This window comes from Hyperolius riggenbachi, chromosome 10 (genome assembly GCF_040937935.1).
Source record: "Hyperolius riggenbachi isolate aHypRig1 chromosome 10, aHypRig1.pri, whole genome shotgun sequence".
NCBI classification, from domain to species: Eukaryota; Metazoa; Chordata; class Amphibia; order Anura; family Hyperoliidae; genus Hyperolius; species Hyperolius riggenbachi.
Window position 1 is genome coordinate 97,239,136 of NC_090655.1, and position 21,700 is coordinate 97,260,835.

Here is a 21,700-nt window from a genome sequence, read left to right on the forward strand (position 1 = left end):
AGTTAAGAACTCGCCAATGCTTAGCGCTAGCGAGTTCAGCAATAGGATATGGCCCATTGTGAATTATTATTCCACCATTACAATTACAAAAAAAAAAAAAACACACAGCTAAAACAAGAAGCAGAAAATAAAAATCCTGAAGTCAACCTTCCCACTCTTCACTACAGCATCCATTAGAACATCTAAATTATGTCCCATTCTTTGACGTAACTCTCAGGTCCAAATTAGCTACCCTAAAGATTCCTGGAGGTGACACATCCAGCACTAAAAGCCAGAGCGACTGCACGCACACCAGTGATGGGCTCACCCATACTTACGAGTGGCTAAGCACTCAAATTTGTGATTTAAATGAGGCTTAATTGCCTCAGGTGTGCGGCGGGAAAATAAGAGGTTATTTACCCATAAGTCCGTGGTATATCCTGCGATCTAAACAGCTTGCATGCGTCCTATTGGACGCGGTGCAAGTCTCACCACAGCGCACTTCCTCCTTCTGGTTTGAAGGAGGTATTGAGCGTAGTGAGGCTTGCAACACGTCCAATAGGATGCATGCAAGCTGTTTGCATCGCACGATATACCACGGACTTATGGGTAAATAACCTCTTATTTCCCTGCCGCACACCTGAGCCAATTAAGCCTCATTTAAATCACAGATTCGAGTGCCTATCCACTTGTAAGTACCTGGGAGCCCATCACTGTTGCACGCATGCATATGCTTGTTCAATAGTGAATGAATGCTGTCGGGAACTTATGCGCAAAAACTCACGAGCCTGCTGTCGTAAGAATCCTGCATGCACAGCAGCTCATGACCTGTCCTGGGTCGGCGGGTTTCCAGAACTAACAGCAGCTGGCTGGTCCAGAACAGAGCCTCAGAATGGGACATAATAGGATTATAAGGGGCTGGAAGAAGTCCCAGGGAGTAAAGATTTTTTTTTTCCTCACCTTGGAATTCCTTTAAGATTCAAGGACACCTGTAATGGCTGCCACCCATAAGGATCTGATGTGATTACTAGGGCGACAATTCGCGGACCTAACGCTGTATAGATACATCACTATGTTGTTGCCTGGCAATGCAACTATACAGCACTAGGGTCCCCAAACTGTGTGCCCTAGCAATCACATGCAATTGCTATAGATGAACAGGCTGGTGATAATGGTACACTACATACTGAACTAGTGGTGAAATATGGCATATTTGCTATAGTTTTAAGAGAGAAACACCAAATTATGTATTTTGAGGCGTTTTAAAACTGTGGCACTTTATTAGGCAGGTTGAAAAAAATGAAAAAATGTTTGTAATATTTGGGTTTATGAACAATTTTCTTCAATAAAATGCTTAAGAAACTAAACAATACTTGGCTTTCAGCCAAAAATAGGAGCAGGCAAAGACAGGTGGTGACTTAAGAGTACATTAGGTACTCACACTATCAGAGGGACACATTTTGTTTTTAAAGAGGCAGAGACATATTCAGACTTTAGATCTGCTTTGCAAGCAATAAGAGAAATCCTTTTTAGATTTCTGTTTGCAAGACAATCTTATCAACCATGTCACAGTAAATGTATCTTGAGTGCACTGCAATTTGAATTCTAATAATATAGCGATATAAATAAATCTTAACATACCGTTCTATGGAAATGTTTGAGCACCCCTCCTGGTCATCTTATACCTTGAACTAATGCAGTAACTGAAAGTTAGTAACAGCTAAACTGTAAAGAATATTAAAAAGTATATAAACAATTCAAATAGTGATTGTGACATATTTAGACACCCTTGTAAGGCCTTGTTCCCACTATGCAATGCAGGTGGCCATGCATTATATTATTGTTGTGCAGCAATGATCATCCCAATTAACAGAACTTAATAGAACTGCACTGCAGACTAAAATGTGTGCAGCAGTGAGTGCTTTATTCAATCCCACCACTATGCAAGGCATAAGTAGGAACATCAGTCAGTGTAGTCTATGTACGGTCTGATGTCCTTCTGATTTGGACAACATACTCATTGCTGAAATCAGCACAGTGTCATAAAATCTGCCTACAGGTGGCAAAATTTAAAGCGGGTAATGGTCCTTGCATTTTTATCACAAGTAAAACGGTGTCCACATACTCTGCAGCTGGTATTTGATTTGTTTATTTGGTATTTAAGTTTATAGAATAAAAATTTACCAAGAGAATATTTCCAAACATTTTTATAAAATGTGTAGTTTTCTGCAGTGGTTGTTTTCAGCCTTTGATTTACAAAATAAAGTCCCAGTTCACATGCACTGCTGTTTCATTGTTTATGTAGATGGACAGGAGACTGGTGCTCAGTTCCCTTTTATTTACGCAAATAGCCCAGAAAAGTCAGTCATGTAATTCAGGCTCTATTCACAAAGGTTTGCATCTGCTAGGAGAATGATTGTTCCCTTAGTAAGCAGCAGCTCTTACTGCTCAGCACACTGCCATCCATCCACCTTCTCCCTAGGTTGGTTAGAGATTAACTCTCAGTAGTCAACACTGCAGTACAAAACATAAAACTATTCATCCAAACATTTGTTGACGAGTCCTAACTGAAAACAGGCATTTGTTATGACACAAATTAACCGCAGCTCCTTTATAAAATTTCAGGGAAGAATGCGTGGGAGACCTCCTTCCAGGAGGGGTAGAGGACAGGGACCAGGCAGAGGAAGTTTAGCAGGCAGACCTGGACCATCTAGAGGAAGCGTGCCAGTAGCTAAACCTGGTCAAGGAAGGAAAAAACTTAAGGCAGTTATGCAAGTAAGCCGTATTGCAGTTAGTGCACAAAAATCTTCGGAAGCTGCAGAGGGTCCTCACCCATCTCCTTGGAAAAAAGCAAGAATATTCCCAATGATTCTTCAAAAAGTGAAAGGAGGAAAGGAATCTACATATGCTAAACTTGTCTCTGCACGTCAAACTGGAGGCGATGATAGTTTAGTTATTAAAGGAAGCTATTTCCAAAAATCAACTGACAACAAGCACTCAATTACAAGAAAACTCGACCGGGCCCTTCAGCGTATAAGTGCTGCTAGAAAACTGCAATCACGTAGAAAATCAGCATCATCATCTACCAAAACTTCAGCTGAAAGTGAAAAAGATGAGGAAGATGAAGACTCAGAAGCAAGTGAATCTGAAAAGGAGAAACGCAAATCTAGAATTTCAATCAGTGTAACAGCAGAAAGTGAATCTGAAGAAAGTGAAGAGTCACAAGACGAAGATGAAGAAGAGGACAAAAGTTCTTTGAAACCATCTGATGAATCCTCTCCAAGGAGCAGTGCTGCTCCATCTCAAGCAGATAAAGATTATTTGAAAGTAACTTTTGACCAGGATGAAACCAATGAAAGCACTGTTGATTCAGATGAAGAAAGAAGTGACACACTAGTTGGCTCAGATGATGAAGTAGCATCGGTGTCCAAATCAATGGACAGTAAAGAGGAAGAATCAGCTGATGAAGAAGAAGAGGAGAGTAAAGGGGAGGAAGAAGAAGATGATGCTGAAGAAGAAGATGATGCTAAAGAAGAAGAGGAAGATGATGAAGGAGAGGAGGAAAGTGAAGCTGATGATAAAGAATCAGTATATGCTTCCACAGAGAAATCAAGCACCCGTGGAGATTTCTCAGGATCAGAAGCACAGTCCAAGTCATCTGTAAGAAGTTCAGAAAGATCAGAAATCAGTAAACAAGGCACATCAGCTTCCAGTAGAAGTAAGAAAAGTGCAGAGTCTGGAGAAGCTAGTGGAAAATCCAGCTTTAGGTCAGAGAAATCAGGTGCTCAAAGTGAGGTGCAAAGTGCTATAGAAGAAGGCACTGATGAAGAACACTCAGAGGAGGGGGAAGAAGAGGAAGACGATGAAAAGAATGATCTTTCTAAAGCAAGTGATGCTGAAAGTGAAGATGAAAGGGATGATTTAAGTGAAACATCTAGAGCATCAGTGCAAAGTGAAGACAGCCGAAGTAGAGGCAGTGAATCAGCAGATGAGCAAAGTATTGCAGAGAGCAATAATGAAGATGGTGGTCAAGAAACCTCATCTATCGACAAGCACAGTCAAGGCACAGCAGCAAGCCAAGAAGACGACGATGTTTCCCAAGCATCTATAAGCCCTGAGGACCAATACTCAAATGATAGAAAAAAAGAATCTTCAGAGCAATCAGATGAGCACGATACTGGTCATGGATCTGACTCCAATCAATCAGATTCTGAAGTTGAAGCTTCTGGTGACTCCACATCATTTTAAACAGTATGTAGAAATAGCATTAAGGTGTGGTGATTGCAGTGCTTCTGTGTTGCCCTATCTTTCTTTCTCCGCTGGATGTCTTTTTCACTCTAAACCCCTCTGCATGCTATCCTAGATAAGAATTTCAGTCAATACTTTACATTTTTTCAGTCAGTAATACATTTAAGGTTTTTCGAAGTCATGAAAGTATATACTTGAATTTAGTAGCTCAAGTGGAATCCTCAGATAGCGACAAAACCACTGCAATGTTCAGGCAGTCAATAACATTCTTTCATTTACCGATGCACGAGTCTATATTTATAGATACTTGGGAGTAAAAGGTAAATCTTGCGATGTACATGCTCACTAGGGTTCCTCTAGTATGATTGCCAGTAATAACTGAGAAAGTTCTTCTATAACCATGTAACTGCCAACTCATTTCACTAATTCTGTCGTACCACAAGCTGATGTTGATCTGGCACCTTTTTTTGTTTAATCCAATAGGACTAAAAATGCATTACGTAATATTTTCTTAGAAGACACTAAAATGTTTAAGACTTTTTTCTTTCTTTCTTTTTAAGAAGTGTGTATATGTTTGTGTGTATACGTGGTTTGTAAGGTTTGTTTTGTTTAGTTTTTAAATATTTTAACAATGTCTATTACTTGCACACAAATGTGGATGTGGAATCACATCCTATTGAATGAAACAGATAGGCTGATAGAACAGTCAGCAGCATGTAATTGCATGTAAATCCCCATATTCATGCATGGCATGGCTTGAGGGATTCGGATGCATAACTGTTTTGCCTAAGCAAATAGGGTTTTTAAACCCTCTAACTTCGCTCACCATTCAAAGATGGGAATAAACAAAATTGCTACAAAACATGTATATTCAACTCAAAGGAATAGTTTTAGTCCTACAATCCTGTTACAATATTATCTAAGCCTGCAGAATCATAGTTAGTTTGAGTAATTAGAAGCATGCATCAACACGTTACCAAGCTATTGTAGCATCACCCAGGGAGAATCGGGGGACCTCGAAGGGGAAACAACTGGAACATACATGAACAGCACGTCTGCTGGTCATCTGGAAAGTTCCCGAAGTCAAAGGGTTTTCCCCTGCCTTTAACAGACAGAATCGTCATAACCGCGCAAGCGCATAAGCAGCTAATCAGAACATGTCTCTATTCCACGCAAGTGCAGAAAGAACACATGCTGCTGCTGCTTCAGCGCGTGATTACAACATGATCTTACTCCGTGCAAGCGCATAAAGATTATATGTTGCCAATCCAGCGCGTGAACAGAACATGTTTCTCCTCTACCCAAGGGCAAGAAGAACATGATGCTTTGTGGATAAGGAATGTGAGCAAATGTAAGAAATGTAACTTATTGCACAGCAATTCATGGTTCTTGTTCTTCTGCACAATGACAGAAAATACAGCAACAATTACAGCAACTTCTCCAGTTGCTGTGATGAACTAAATTAACCCATCCAGTACCAGACAAAATACACATTTAACATATATACGTGAACAGTAATCCCATACATTAAAGGAAAGGATATCCATACATTAAGACAGTCATGTCACAAACGTGTCACAATAACCACATCAGAACACATGCCGCCATGCATCACCAGGATGCATGGCAATACGTGGAAAATGTGGAAATGGGCACCTAGGGTTGCATAGAAAGCAATACATTTTACGATCTGCTTTTTATTGAACCAATAAAACAGAGAGGTTTATTCTGGATACCAAGTTGTATGATGTTTCCATAGCTTCCAGTAAGTTTTCTACAGGCTAACAACATGTCTGTCAGTGTCAGCACAGCCAAATAATCAGGTACTTTAATCACATCAGTTATTTATAATCTGATTACAGGCACATTTAATTGGCTGTTACAGAATACTGTACTTCATTGCACAGCATTAATTTACCCGCTATGTAGATATGCAGGATTAAACTTACCCAGAGAGGCCAATAAAAACAATGTTGGGCAATAATCTAGGGTGTGTGTGGGAGCTGCTTGACCCCCCTCTACATATTGTGCATTCCAGCTTTTTATCAATGTCTAGTGCTGGAGCACATAGTTCTCTTACAGCCCCGCCTGCTATCCACTCCATTGTGAGCTGCTCATCATCCCTGACCACAGAAGGTTGGTTTTGCTGAATCTCAAAATAGGCTGGAGAGAATTACAAATATTTTGCTGGGCATCACATTTGAAATACTACAGCTGCATTTGCATGAAAAAAAATCCCATTTACACTTGTACATTAAACTGTACACTATGGTGAGGACACGTGTTGGGTGTAAAAAGAAACTGCAATTTTTCTCCAGTTCGACACAATTCCATGTTTTATCATAAACTCAATTTCCTTTCTTATCGTCTTAGCTTTGCTACCAAACAGTTCCCTGCTCCAGAGACCTGTTTTACCTGCTCTAATTTTCTACACCATTGATGATCCAGTGAAGTGCCTGGTTCAGTGGAAGCGTAGCTTTCAATAGTTTCAATCAGTGTAAACTGCAAGACCACAAGTTATTAGAGCATGATATTGATATTGATACCTGCACAGACTTTCTGCGAAGTGCAGTGGAGCATGTCACTCTTCTCCCCTTTTCTCACTGCAATTTACTGCTTAAAGTCATAATAAATGTCTAAAAATTGGTAGTATACTTAAAAAGATTCAGAAAAAAAGCACAAAAGTGGCAGACTGCTACTTATAAAGGAATTCCACTTTCAATGAGAAAAAAGTTTTAGTTTCATATATATTGCAAGGAATACTGGCAAACCTAGTTTTAGGATTTGTTCACATCTAAAATCGAAATTTCTGACGCCAGCGATTTTTAATTATTTGCACTTTTTCCCCCTCCCGACGCTCCACTGTGTGTTACGATCTTGTACAAATCGCTTTGTAAGCGCTTTTGCAGAGCAATTCCGTTTTTTCACTTCCGGACGTCAGTGAACTCTTTCACCCAGACATGAATAAATACAATGTACGCAATAAAGCGATTTGTGAGCATTTCGCATTTTTCCTATATATTCCATTGAAGCAAAATTGCCCCGAAAATGGTACATGCAGCTCTTTGCTGAGCGGAAAGTGGACGAAACGTGCCGATATGAAATATCCCATAAGGATTCATTGCACAAGCAATTTCAGGGCATGTTTAAAAATCGCTGGCGCTTAAAAAAAAAACGCAAATTGCCCTAGGTGTGAACAAGCCCTTTCCTTGTTTATTTTGTTCTTGTGTGGCTATAAAATGCATTATTTCCATGGTGTTTCTAACAGAAGCTGCACGTTTGGGTCCTTCCACAATATACATGTTGCATTGCGAGAACACAATGCAACAGTGGTAAAAAGTCATGCATGCAGCGAAACAAACAGTACATTGTAAGTATACTTTACTGCCACTGCAAATTTGCATGTGGTCTTTTAAACACACATTACTCCAAAGTTGCCCACCGCACCGAACCCAATGAGAACATAACATAGAAATATAATTGCATCAATGGAACGTAACTTACACAGTATGAAAGGACCCTACCTGTGTCAGACATTACTGTTGGTCAATGGATCCGTGCAAGTTATTAAAATGAAAACCAAAAGCCTTCTAACTTGTAAAGCCAAGTACTCAAGCACCAAGGCGAGTGCTTGCAGTATTATAGCTACAGTACTCCATAGTTTAGAGTGTTGTTGGCAAGGTTGCAAAAAAATGCTTTGCTTGCAGCAACCTGAAAGACAATTTTTAATAACATTAAAGGGACCCTGAGCAGTGGGGTAAATTTAAAATTGGTACTCACCTGGGGCTTCCTCTAGCCCACTGTAGGCTGTGAGGTCCTCCGACGTCCCCCTGGCTCCATTCTGAGTACCACTGGTGGCTCAGTTACTGGCGACACCCCCACAGAGTGTCAGGCCCTGGCTAGCGTGACAGTACTGCGCATGCGCGGTTTTCTAACTATGAACTGCCCATGCACAGTACTGTCACGCCGGCCGCCGCAATGACGCGTAGCGGCCGGCGTGATGACGAGGAGCGTCACAGATCAGGAAGCCAGGGCCCGGACATGCCGGGGGGGTCACCGGTAACTGAGCCACCAGAGGGACCCAGAACAGAGCCAGAAGAATGCCGGGGGACCTCGCAGCCTACGGTGGGCTGGAGGAAGCCCCAGGTGAGTACCAATTTCAAATTTACCCCACTGCTCAGGGTCCCTTTAACTCACAAAAGACGATTTATACAGCACCAAGCTATGCTTATTGCAATTTTGTAAAATGCCCTTTTCCTTAAGCTAGGTTCACAGTGGTCAGTTGCATAACTCACCCGATACAAGGACTGTGAACTGCAATGGAGACTGGCCGTAGACTTAAATACAAAGCCTACATCCAGCGAGTTAGAATAAAGTGATCCGTTACAGTGAACAGGCCCATAGAATTGTATGGGCAGTAAGTTGACGGGCAGTAAGTTGACAAGCAGAATTATTCTGCAACGCAACTGACCACTGTGAACAGGGCCTAAATGTTATTATAATAAGTTAAATGAGGCTCTGATTTGTGTATTTGTACAATGTATTTTATGTGTACTACTAATTTGACATTTGCTTTAAAACATAAGCTTATCCTTGCCACTGTTTACATTATAAAAAAGTGTTTATATGAGCTCTTACTTCTACCCAGGGACCTTTTAATAGAGCAGTAACAAATAACACTATTGTCAGCTACCCCACATGGCTGCTCATTGCAAAACAAAGCATCAATCTATTTACAAAGCGTTGCTTTTTTATTTATTTTTGTTAATTTACTGTATACAATAATTTGTGGTTTTGATCTGTCCCCCAGCTCCCCATTGGCTTGAATGGGTCACATGCCCCACTTTTGAGATGACATTTTTGTGGAGAGATGAGCACAAGTCATGTGGCTCAATGTGTATTTATAAAGAAACATTTTTCTGCATTAAAGAAGTGAACTAACACTTAGCATTCGTGTTACCCACTTAAATAAATAAATCCCTCAGTGTTTGCAGATATTATTATTTAAAAGGGAATCTCGAAAAACACAGTGTCTTCAGTTATGGCAAACATTTTTTCACCTTGATTTTTTTATGTGCATAAAACTCATAAGCATTACATAGTATTTTGAATGTCAAAGTTTGCTGCCAGAAAAAAAAGATTAATAAAATATAGTAACAGCAGAGCCGGGACAAGGTCCTCCAGCACCCAAGGCTGAGACACCAAAGTGCGCCCCTCCATCTCTCCACCCCAGCCATCACACACTGATTGCTATTAGACTAAGAGGCACCCCAGGGCCCCCAACACCTTAATCTCTGGTTATCTGGCTTGTAGTCACTTCCATGTATCTCCTTTTATTTCTTTCTGCTTCAAACACAATTAGGAATGACAGCTGAATGAATTGTGCGCCCCCTCCTACACTGCACCCTGAGGCTGGAGCCTCTCCAGCTTATGCCTCGGCCCGGCCCTGAATAACAGAGCCTGTTGCCTTAGGTTGACTGTGACGTCACAGTTTGCCAAAATGCAGAAAATACACATAAGCATACTGGCTTGCAAAAACAAAAAATATATAAACACACTTTGTGTAAAAGTGTGCAACTTATACATGTGCCTCTTTCCTATTAAGCGGTATATTGCACGGCTACAATGACCCCTAGTATCTAAAGCTGCAATCACCAGGGACGCCATATCTGCCAGGTGTTCCATGAAAAATGCAACATCACTGGGTAAGGAAACATCACACCTCGAGTCCCCGACTCAAGAGGAGCATGGAGGCTGTTAGTGGCTCCTCTGGCCACAACAATTCTGCACAAGCTCAGTGGCTCCATACCATTACAACACTGCTAGTCATGTTGCCACAGTGATGAAGACACTAGCAAGGTCTTTGAAAGTGAGGCCATTTTTAGAGAAAATCACAATACATCGATGCTGTAGTTGTCAAAAGACCATACAAACAGAACTTTAATAGAAACAAGTAAACGCGTAACTCTCGGCCTCAGTGCTGGTTACCCATTCATCCTTCCAACTGTCCTTTTTAGATAACCAATGTATAAATGTTGTAAGAAAACCATAAAGCATTCTCACTGCAGAAGTCAGGCACTGACTTCTGGTATTCAGAGATTTATAAAATGATAAAACCTACAGGCCACAAAAAGAAAAAAAAAATAAAGAAATTGGAGAACAGGCATCTACTAATTCTCACGTATTCTACCTGTATATACAGCAAGCACATTTATGAAACAAATTTGCTTTAATTTGAGCCATTGATCTAGTAAAGTGTGCTGCATGGGCTCTAACAGTAAATTACTTTACGCATTAAATGTGTAACTGTTATACCCTAACTTAACATAAAACCATGCACGTACTCTATCTGTTATAATTTTGATGAAAAGCAGTTTATTTTAAAATTCCCCCCCCCCCCCCCTCAAAAAAAAAGGAAAAAATCTTGTGTTCATTTAATTACTTAATTCAATATTAACTGGTTAGAAACATTGTTAATGATGAGCCTGTGCAGATTAGATAAGCTCCTTGGTTTGTGTATGCATAATTATGCAAATGAAAGGAAATTAATAGTTATAATTGCATATATTGCACATTTTAAACTGATTGCATCTGATTTAATAATGATACATTATGAGCAATTTATCAGCAATCATGTTGTGTGAGCCAGGAATAGAATACAGCTATGATTCATTAATTACATGTTTTCTTACTTCTATAACTTTTGTACTTTTACTATTAAAGAGAAATAGTACTTTTTGGGTTGATAATGTGAAAAGGATAGATTATTAATGAAATAAGACAGATAAGGAGAGATGATTCATGAGATAAGCTGCTGCCATTACACATTCACAGCACTCCTTTCATTTTATGGGAAAATTAAGCCATTTTCTTTTAATTCAGTTTCCATATAAATATAATGTGTCTCATTAACCATTTAACGGCATCCTATTGTATTAAAAAGTCATGCTTACCGCTATTAACGGCAACATGACGTTTTAATACATCGCGTATTCCCGCCGCTGCTACCGCCGTGTGCGCGCCGCTATCACCGCTGTTTCCGTCGGGATCCCGTGCTGGATGATTGGGGAAGAAGACCGAACGGTCCTCTACCCAATCGCAGTGCCTGGAGTGAATGGACGTGACCGCAAACAGCGGCTACGTCCATTCACAAAAACAGGAAATGTAACAATTAAATAAAGTGTAGTAAAAAAAAAAAAAAAAGTGAACACTTCCTATAACGTGTTCACTAGCGCCATCTTGTGGCCAACAAGTATATTACACCTACAAAATACATACATTTTCAAGTATATACACATCATTAATAAAATTACACTTCCAACCCTCCCCCCCAAAAAAAACACTTGTAAAAAAAAAAATCAGCTTAAAAAAAATAAATAGTTGCCTTAGGGACTCAGCTTTTTTATTCTATATTTTATGGGGGAAAATTAATTTTAATTTATTACATAGGGGCTTGTAATTATGGCCAAAAAAAAAAACAGAACAGAAAAATAATACTTATATTTCATAATAATATACTGTCGCCATACATTGTGATAGGGACATAATTTAAATGGTTTAATAATCAGGACAACTGGGCAAATAAAACATGTTTGTTTTATCCACAGGAGAATGTTTAATTTTAAAACTATAATGGCTGAAAACTGAGAAATAATGATTTTTTTTTCTTTTTTTTTCTGTTTTTCTCATTAAAATGCATTTAGAATAAAAAAAATTCTTAGCAAAATGTACTATCCACAGAAAGCCTAATTGGTGGCGGAAAAAAACGAGGTATAGATCATTTTATTGTGATAAGTAGTAATAAAGTTATTAGGGAATAAAAGGGAGGAGCACTGACAACTGAAAATTGCTCTGGTCCGTTAGGATAAAAACCCTTGGGGGTGAACTGGTTAATGTGGTTGCGTTGGGGGTTTATTCTTGTGTAAGTCACTCAGTAAGGAGTATGTATAATGTGATCTGTGAAGAGTTGTAAAACACAATCATAATTGAAACTCTAAAGCTGGCCATACACCTATCGAGTTTTCATCAATGGCCCTAACAATATATCTGACAGTCATTTTCAATTGATTTTGGGCAGTGTGTCAATCAAAAGTCTAAATTGGATAGGTTGGAGCATTTCCAAGTGAGGGGGCAGAGCAGAAATGATAGAACACAGATGGCCACATAACACTACACTGCTTTGAGCAGTAGAATGCTTGCAGTTTGAGCAATGATCAATAGATTACTGCACACTTTGGGCCATATCCGATTCAAGGTGACAAGTAGCTTGCAGATGCAAGTTAATTATCACCTTAGCATCGCGCAAGGATTACCGTCCAATCCTATTGCCTGCTTCTTTTGCGCGATGGCCGGTCGTTAGGGAGCATTACTCAGGTGATAGCCTGAGCGAAGCTCCCTTTTACCGGGCAATGGGGAGTGAGGTTTACGCTGTGGTGCTGTCTTTCAGCACCACGGCCTCACTACCTAAACACGACAAACATTTGCCCGCCATCTTCCGGCGCAACATCTGGTGGTCTCCTTTAATAAGAAGACCCACAGAGCTCCCCGTCGGGTCACCACACATTTTAAAGCCCTCCAGGTAGCTGCACTGGACACACTACACACCGCCACTAATTACCTCCCACCTCTTGCTGCAAATTCTCTAGCGTAATTACAGTATCTATCGCTGTAATTATTGTGCGCATAGGAGCCCAGATTCAAAGCATCTTTGGACCCATTGGTCCTCTGTCTGAGCCATTTCAACACCTAACAAAAATAAAATCAATTGAAATATAAAAAAAGTATTACTCATATCAAGGCACTCTTCTCACATGCATCACTCAGATTTACTGTATTTGGCTTTTTAAATTTAGACGATCAAATTTATGTGGACCAAACAATGCTACTAAAATATCACACTACCACTCTGATACTATACTATAATACCACTTAAACATTAGCATATTCATCCATTAAGTAGCTGGCTGAAACGCTCTATTCTTGACTAGCTCAATTCTGCTGTATAACATGGTGTTAGATACACAGTATAAAGAATTAACATCATTTACAGCAGTTGCAGTGTCCCTCACTAGCCAGCTAAATCGGCTGCAGCAGCCTACCACCGCACTTGCCCGCTACTTCATTCGCAATTCAGGGTGATTGCAACACATTGGTGCGGGAAGGGGCGAAGGAGCAGCAATGCCCCTTCACATGGGAGATTTTTTTTTACAAAATAATATACAGGGTACAATACGATTTTTTTTTTAACGGTACTTAGCACAAATAAAAATGTTTTGGTTTAATTCCAATAACAGTCATGACTGATTCGTGCACTGCTGATGTAAATTGGTGTTTGTCATTTCTAACCTCTTTTTTATTTGCAATGAGTTTGATGCTTCAGAGTCCATTTTGTGGCATTTCCATACACAGGTCTATGGGAACATAGGTATATGTGTGCATGAATCGTGTGAGTCCTTATTTCTCAGCTATATTTTGGACTAACTTATAAAATATCTTATATAAGTGAATAGCAGTGGTTTATCTCTATCACTTACTATGTACCAACATTCTCAAACTTGTGTGCTTTCTGCATATATTACTTTCTTGAATTGTGTTCCTCTTCACACAGAAACTGGATCCTGATAGGGTTTCTAAGATGTCTTTAGCTTACTGACCATTTTGCATTTAGCATCTCACAAGTCTTGTTTTGTAGCCTTATCTTTAGCTTCAGTTGACACACATACTTAAAATAGGAACATTTTACCAAGCATTGCTTATTAGTAGGAGGGCTTTTCGGTCTCTTTTATGCCTCTATACATTCCTAGTGGTTTGGGTCACTCCGAGCTGCTTGGTTACTCTTTTATGCTTAAGGCCTCTTTCCCACGAGGACGTTGCATTTTAGGGGATGTTATAGGTTGCATAACGTGCCCCTAACGCAACGCCTGGTGGTGTTGTAGGAGGACACTACCAAGAGCCGCGTTATGCCGCTCCTGGTGCACCTTTTTCATGCTATGGGATGCGGAGACCACGTGATCCGCATCACATGGTCCCGCCGGGCAATCACCGCAACAGAGCGGCCATTCCAGGAAGTAAACACTGCACGTCAGTGAGTGCAGTGAATATTAATTAGCCATGTGGCTGGCCACGGAGGAGGAGGGGAGACCTCCTCCTCCAACATCACTGAGCATGTGCAAACAGTCTAACGCGGCTTAGCCGCGTATAACGCACAGCATGCAGCACTTTGTTTGAACATGCTGCGTTACAATGTAACGCAACGTGGGCACTGTGAACAGCTCATTGATTTTTCATTGCTCTGCGGTTGGCTGCGTTACAGGCTGCACTAACATGCGCCTGTAACATCTTACTGTGAAAGCAGCCTAAAATAAGATCTCAATTTTAAATGTAAGTAATTCATTTTCTTGTACCTTTGCATATAGTAAATTGAGAGGAACATTCATGTTCCACCAACATTTTTATAAGTAATAGCATGGCACCCATTTATGGTCTAGTGACTAAGGGGTTTACATTTTCTCAGTAAGACACAATACTAATGATTTTTTTTAAAGCATGTGCAAAATAAAGTGGCTCAAATGTGAAATAGTTGCCAAGAGCAACCAATCCTGTTTTATTGGTAAATAAAACATGGATACTGATGGAGCATAAAGTTAAGCAGCTGCCCAAAGTCAGTATCCATATCACCAATAGTTCTTGCACATCTATTGGTATATCACACCAGAACTATTCTACAGGCAGACACATTTTAAAATGAAATTCAACATTGCTGTTCAGGATCCAGTATTACACTCTATTTTTCTCAGGATCAAGTTATAAGGCTGGCCTTACAGCTTACATACTATTTCTCTGGTTTATTTGACTGTTGGTCTTTCTCCTTTATTTATCAGGCTGCAAGAAAAAAGAAAATCAAATTGGTTTTGGATCGAGAATATGAAACTAGTTCAACTGGAGAAGAAAGTGTTCCTGAATCCCAAAGAAACCGTCTAAGCCACCCAAACATACAAAACAATATTAATGGGAATCTTTACATTGCCCAAAATGGATCTGTAATTAGAACCAGACGCCCTTGCCTTACAAACAATCTGAAAATGGCATCACCAGCAAGGCTTGGAAAACACTTCAAGAAGCTAGACAGGCTTGGAGTGACACATGAAGAAAACATCCAGCTGAACACATTATCCAAAGAGGCCTCTATAAAACTGAACACAAGACCTTCTAGTATATCAATGGCCTCTAGCACTGGCATGGCCAAAAATATAATTTCTAAAATTGGGGACAGTAAATTAAAAAGCACAGATGAACAGGAGTCAGTGGTTGATAATGAAGACATAAAAGAGCCACTGGAATTCCACAGTGACCAGACTCAGTCAGATGAAGAGGAACTATGGATGGGACCTTGGAACAATCTTCACATACCAATGACAAAACTATGATATTTTTTTAAACAAAAACTTTGATTTGTAATAGACTGCACTTTTTATGACCACAAGAAGAAATAAATCTTGCATTGTGCACATACATGAAATTACTTTTATCTGCAGAACAAATACTACATTGAATTTGCACTTTTGCTGATTCAATGCTAAACTTTTATTTTTGACTCCTTATTAATTTAGTAGTTTAAACATGTTTTCTTTGCTTTGGTTTTATATTTAAACATTACCATTTCTAAACATGTTTTTTCCAAATATCAATTTCATTTTAACAAAATGTGATTCTTGGTGCACAATTAAATAATTGGTGCCTCTAAATCTGCTTAGAATCTCTAAACAGTTTAGCTCTTTATAATTTTGCATGTACTGAACAAGTTTCCAGATACAGTGAGAAATGTGCCCCAGCATTTTAAGATTTTTTTTTTCTTCTTTTTTTTGTCTTTAATTATTTTTAATAAATGGTTACGAAAGGGTTTGATAAATGCACTCACGCTATTTATTCCTAACCATTGAAGGTTTTGCCTGCATCAAGTATCTTTAATTGATAAGCTGTCCCCAATGGGGGAGAAATTATTTAAGATCTCACAGCTTGTTACCGCAGTTCTACTGTGCAGCATAAATATATTACACTTGAATCTTGTGCTGCAAGATAAAATTAGGCCTTGAGCATGACATTTTTTCTATATACTATTTGTTAAATCAGAAAATATAACAAAATATTTTTGAAGTAATCTGTTAAAAGAGACATATTTGTATGCTATGGTTCATTGTTAAAAATACGGAATCTGACATCAGGATTCAATCTCAGGGACTTATACAAGTTGTGCTGAATGCACTTTTTTTTCCTCAGTTTCAAATTAAATCTTTCAGTTTATGGCACGCATTAAGACATGTGTCCCACTTTTGTATCATTAAGATAAAAGAAATTCTGGCAAGGTTATCTTGAAGTCAAGCACTGAATAGCTTCTTCATAATGATATTCATGGAACCAAGTCAGCAAAGCAAGTTAGCAATTCAAACTTGACCAACACAAAACCACAGTCTGTCACAGAAATGTCATTGTTTTTGAAGGAATTCAAAAGGACAGTCTCTTTGTAGTTTGATTTTTTTTTTTTAAAAATTTGAAAGAAAATTGAGTAACGGTATCTGTCTACCTGTCACAATGACAGCTAGATAAGAATTTCAAATAGTTTGGCTTGGCTTTAAACATTTGCCTTCGATGAAATAAATGTCATACAGTCCTTACACAGCTAAAAACACACTAGGCACAAGACCAAATGAAGTTCCATTTTTCATAAATATAAAGTAATCAAAGCAAAGGTTAAGTTGTCCCACTAGCTTGCACTGCAGAGAGATAACCCTCTTTTTATTATGAAGGAATTAATAAAAAAAAAGTTTAATATTTTTACTCACAATAGTAAAAGTTTTGTGTAGCGCTGCAATAATGATATAAGCATGAAGCAGATTGAACCACATGATTCAGGGCAGCAGACTGTAAGGGGCAGCATCAGCTCTACACTCAGCTGATCTTTTTTCAGTCTCTCCCTCTGCACTACTGCTTCTGTCCAACTCACCATGGAGCACAGAACTTGCCTGCTGTTGGTCTGTGTGTGCTGGCACGCCCCATACTTAAATATGCACTGCTCTCCGCTAGCCCCGCTTCCTCTTCATGTGCCGTTCTGCCCTCTGGTTTCCCTGTGTGTGAAACCGCCATGTGTGTGCATGTGTGTTTGTGCGCATGCTGCTCCAGCCTGCCACCTTAGCTGTCGGCACCCAGCCACCAACCTACACCTAAACACCCATCAGCACCCATTCATTCGCCCATCAGCAACCATTAATTCGCCCATCAGCATCCAGGCCGAAACAGATAAAAAGGGCTCCACCTAAGAGATTAATGGAAATGAAGATATTTCAGGCAGCAAAAAGTCTAGGACCTGCTCTGGATATAAGGCATGGCTGGGGCAAAGATGTGATCAGAGCAGCTCTGCAAGAGGTACCTCAGGGGAAAAGCAGAATAACTTGGGCTACAGAGCAAGAGGTAGAAGGAAGGGCAACCGCCAGTGACTTAGGCTACTTTCACAGCAGGGAGTTGCATTTTGTTTCCTGGAATAACAAGATCACAATGCAACAGAGGCCAAAAGTTGCATTGTACATTATGCTGGCGTTGTGATGCATACAGTACATAGAAAATATGCTTTACTGCAACTGTTAATGCAGGCGTTATGCAGTAACACATTATTGACAACAGATCTGTCACACTGCACTGCAAATGCGTGGACGTTAGCAGTACCATTAATTATAATTGCATCACGTTAGCAATACGATTGTCAGGCACAGCCCACCTATGTGAAAGTAGCTTAAGACCTACAACTTTGCACTGCTTGCAGTAGTCATTTTTCCTTGACTACTTTTCCGTTATTTTAAATGTATGGATTCTAGAGCTTTTCATCATGGTAAGGCACAGAAATCAATCATCCTCTCACAGATATCTTGCAGCTTAATTATGACTTTAGTTCAGGTTTAATTTTTTTTTTTACCAATAATTCCAACAAGTGCAGTCTTCTGTGTGACAGGGAGGGATGTGCAAAATTTCACTGGAGGAATAGTGCTTGAGAGCTGGGCTTTTTGCAGCGTGGTAATTAGGCATGACCTCTGTAAAGCTTTAGTATTCAGGTTTTCTAAACTCAGATTATTAGGAATTTTGGGGCCATGGTAGGTGGGGCAGTTAACTTACCCTTGTTGCCACCAAATGGCAAATACACCTCACATCACATTCTATGTCTCTTGAATACTTCCACCATCCAATTTGAAGGAAGAAATACTGGCGAGAGAACAAAATGGACCTCAAAGTATAGCGTATCGGCTATAGGTGTCGATAAGCGTAAGTTAACTTCCCCCCTGCTGCGGCCCACAAATTCTAATTGGAATTTATAATCACAACACCAGAGCGCTGCAGAGCTCATGCCTTGTGGAAATGCCCCTGAGCTAGTTTGACTCAGCATATTTAGGGGACTAGCTGTACGGCATGCTGTAACTTAAATGTTCTCCAAGATATCACACAAATTGCCAGAATCTCCGATTTGAAGCACACGTTCTCTGGCTAACTACAATGGAGGTAAGCGTACTTTGCATTTTACACTTACTTCCCTGACACAGAGGATTACGCTTTGCAGATTTATATTTCACAGGATAAACAAACCTAAAATAAATAGATCTAAAAAGCTTTGTATACTGGTTAGCTTCTTGACATGTTTTGTTATGGGAGTGCTGGTATGTCTACAAACATTTCTGACAAAAGTGAGATTCCAGATTCTAGGTCATGTGGTATTATCTCCAGATAAAATCAGTAAAATGCTAATACTGTGTTGATGTAAATGTTATGCTAATAACATGAAAATATATGCAACTTAAAAGTGGCCCAATTAAATGCAGCTGCTTTTGAATGGTCCTATTCTACAAATTTGCAAAAAATTACCATAAAACTAGCATTTATCATCATTTCATTGAACAACCCTAACTACAGCTATTAAAGGAGTACTGTAAGGGGATAGGTGAAAAAAAAAAAAAAAAAAACTTACCTGGGGCTTCCAATGGTCCCCCGCAGATGTCCTGTGCCGGCGCAGCCACTCACCGATGCTCTGGTCCCCGCCACTGGTTTACTTCCGGAATTTGCGACTTTAAAGTTGGAAAACCACTGCAACCTGTGCAGCCGCGCCCTCGCTGACGTCACCAGAAGTGTACTGTGCAGGCCCAGTATGATCTGTGCCTGTGCAGTACGCTCCTGGTGACATCAGCGGGAGCGAGGACAAGACCGTGCAGGCACAGTGGTTTTCCGACTTTAAAGTTTCAAATTCCAGAATTGAACTGGAGGCGGAGACCGTAGCATCTGTGAGTGGCTGTGCTGGCACAGGACGTCTGCGGGGGACCATTGGAAGCCCCCCTGGCTAAGTTCAACTCTTTCTCCCCCCGACCCCCCCCCTACAGTAGTCCTTTAAATCCGCTGCAGCAACATATCTACTGTACTTAATTTTTTTTTTTTTCATCTTCATCTCTTTAGAAATTAGTTTTTTCCAAGCAGTATTGGTCAATGAGATGCAAATAATGTTGAGGTGATGCAAACTTTATGCTAATTTTATATACATTTATGGAGTTTGAAATTCGTTGCTGCATTTGGTCAATTTTTAAGCTGTAAAAAATAGCATCAAATTACCACAGACTTTTCAACAACCCAGAATAAACTGCATATCATTGATCTGTTTTCCAGTATACTATACATATTGAGATATTTGTATTCCCTTATATACCTGTAAAACTGTCATGTAGGTTTACTGGACTCCAGAAAAAAAAAGTTTGCTAGTTAACAGCATACTTGTTGCATATATATATATGAGGGTCATCTGACAAGTAAAGGACATTGCCAATATATCAGTTAAGGAAATATTTTATTTTGAGGCCAGGGGCCCACTAGAGCACTTTCAGTAGTGATTCATGCTTTCTAGGAATCGCCAGCAATTCCAAAAGCAGTTTGATGCTGAAAGTGAAAGGCCATGATCCCAACAGGGGAAGCAGGGCCAAAAATTACTGTTCCTGAACTCGCTCCAGAAATCACTTCATTTTTAATTGCAAAGCTAGCATATTTTTACAACGTTTCACAATCACAAGTGCGTCTCAGGCCTTAGACACAGAGGCCCTATTCAATTCACTTTATTGCCTAAGTTTTCTCCTTGGTGATATTTTAATCACTTATCAAAAACATGCCCTTTAAAGAGAATCTGTATTGTTAAAATCGCGCAAAAGTAAACATACCAGTGCGTTAGGGGACATCTCCTATTACCCTCTGTCACAATTTCGCCGCTCCTCGCCGCATTAAAAGTGGTTAAAAACAGTTTTAAAAAGTTTGTTTATAAACAAACAAAATGGCCACCAAAACAGGAAGTAGGTTGATGTACAGTATGTCCACACATAGAAAATACATCCATACACAAGCAGGCTGTATACACCCTTCCTTTTCAATCTCAAGAGATCATTTATGTGTTTCTTTCCCCCTGCAGCTATCTTCCACTGAAGTGTCAGGCTATTTCTTCCTGCAGAGTGCAGACAGCTCTGCCTGTATGTAATTCCTCAGTATGTGAAAGCCCAGCCAGCTCAGAGGAGGATTTATCCAGCTTGTAAAAGATAATAGAACAGAGAGAAGCTGCACTAATCTAAATATCACACAGGCAGTGTGCAGAGAGGGGCCTGGATGGGGGAGTTCATAGCAGAACCACAATACTGAAGAACTTGGCAGCCTTCCAGACACAGGCCTGACAAGTCTGACAAGAGAGAGATACATTGATTTATTACAGAGATGGTGATAGTAGAACGTGCTGCAGTAAGCCAGAACACATTAGAATAGCTTTTGGAACTTGTAGGATGATAAAAAACAGGATGCAATTTTTGTTACGGAGTCTCTTTAAGCCAACTGCAAGCAAGAAAATACGCAAAATAATTTTACAGTACCTTTTTGCCTTCTTTTGGAACTTTTTCAATTGCAGAGTACTGAAAAGTTATTTCAAACAGAAGATGAGATATGATCTTCTAGGAGATAACTTAGGGGAAAAGGTGAATTGAATAAGGCCACTGTACCTTCTAATGATTTCTGCACATAATCATCTTCTTTATTTAAAGTGTACCCGAGATGAGGACATAAAAATGTATATGATGTACAGTACAAAACATTAACAACCAGGCTGTTTTACTTGTTTTATTTTGCTGCCTGAAAGAGTTACTTTCTAGGCGTGGAAGTGACCGCTTCTGTCTTGTCGGTGCCTTGTCAGCAATATAGTAAACATAACAGGTAAGCTAATTACAGCCATTCAAGTCAGAAGAATACAACTTCTGAGGGCAGGGAGAGAGAAAATACATTAACTATTGACCTTTTTCTAACTCTGGGACACTTAATAGGCTGCCACTGATTAGAAACAGTATAACATTCAACCTACTTTGTAAAGTTTAAATATAAAATAAAACCATGGCATAGTCATTTTAAAGTGGACCTGAACTCAGAA

At 39.6% G+C, this 21,700-nt stretch overlaps 1 protein-coding gene and 1 long non-coding RNA gene across 3 annotated transcripts in view; one reads left to right on the top strand and one right to left on the bottom strand.

The window, feature by feature from the left end:
- Nucleotides 1–15,756, top strand: part of PCDH15 (protocadherin related 15) — a 1,564,441-nt gene extending 1,548,685 nt beyond the window's left edge. Inside the window, exon 38 of the mRNA XM_068257852.1 lies at nucleotides 15,108–15,756. Coding sequence (XP_068113953.1) covers nucleotides 15,108–15,653 — 546 coding nt within the window. The 3' untranslated portion in view covers nucleotides 15,654–15,756. The remainder of the gene's footprint in view (nucleotides 1–15,107) is intronic.
- Nucleotides 1–21,700, bottom strand: part of LOC137535960 (uncharacterized) — a 376,361-nt gene that overhangs the window by 192,438 nt on the left and 162,223 nt on the right. For both annotated transcript variants that reach the window (XR_011024488.1, XR_011024489.1), the window contains one exon: nucleotides 15,060–15,108. This is a non-coding gene — a long non-coding RNA (uncharacterized lncRNA). The remainder of the gene's footprint in view (nucleotides 1–15,059; nucleotides 15,109–21,700) is intronic.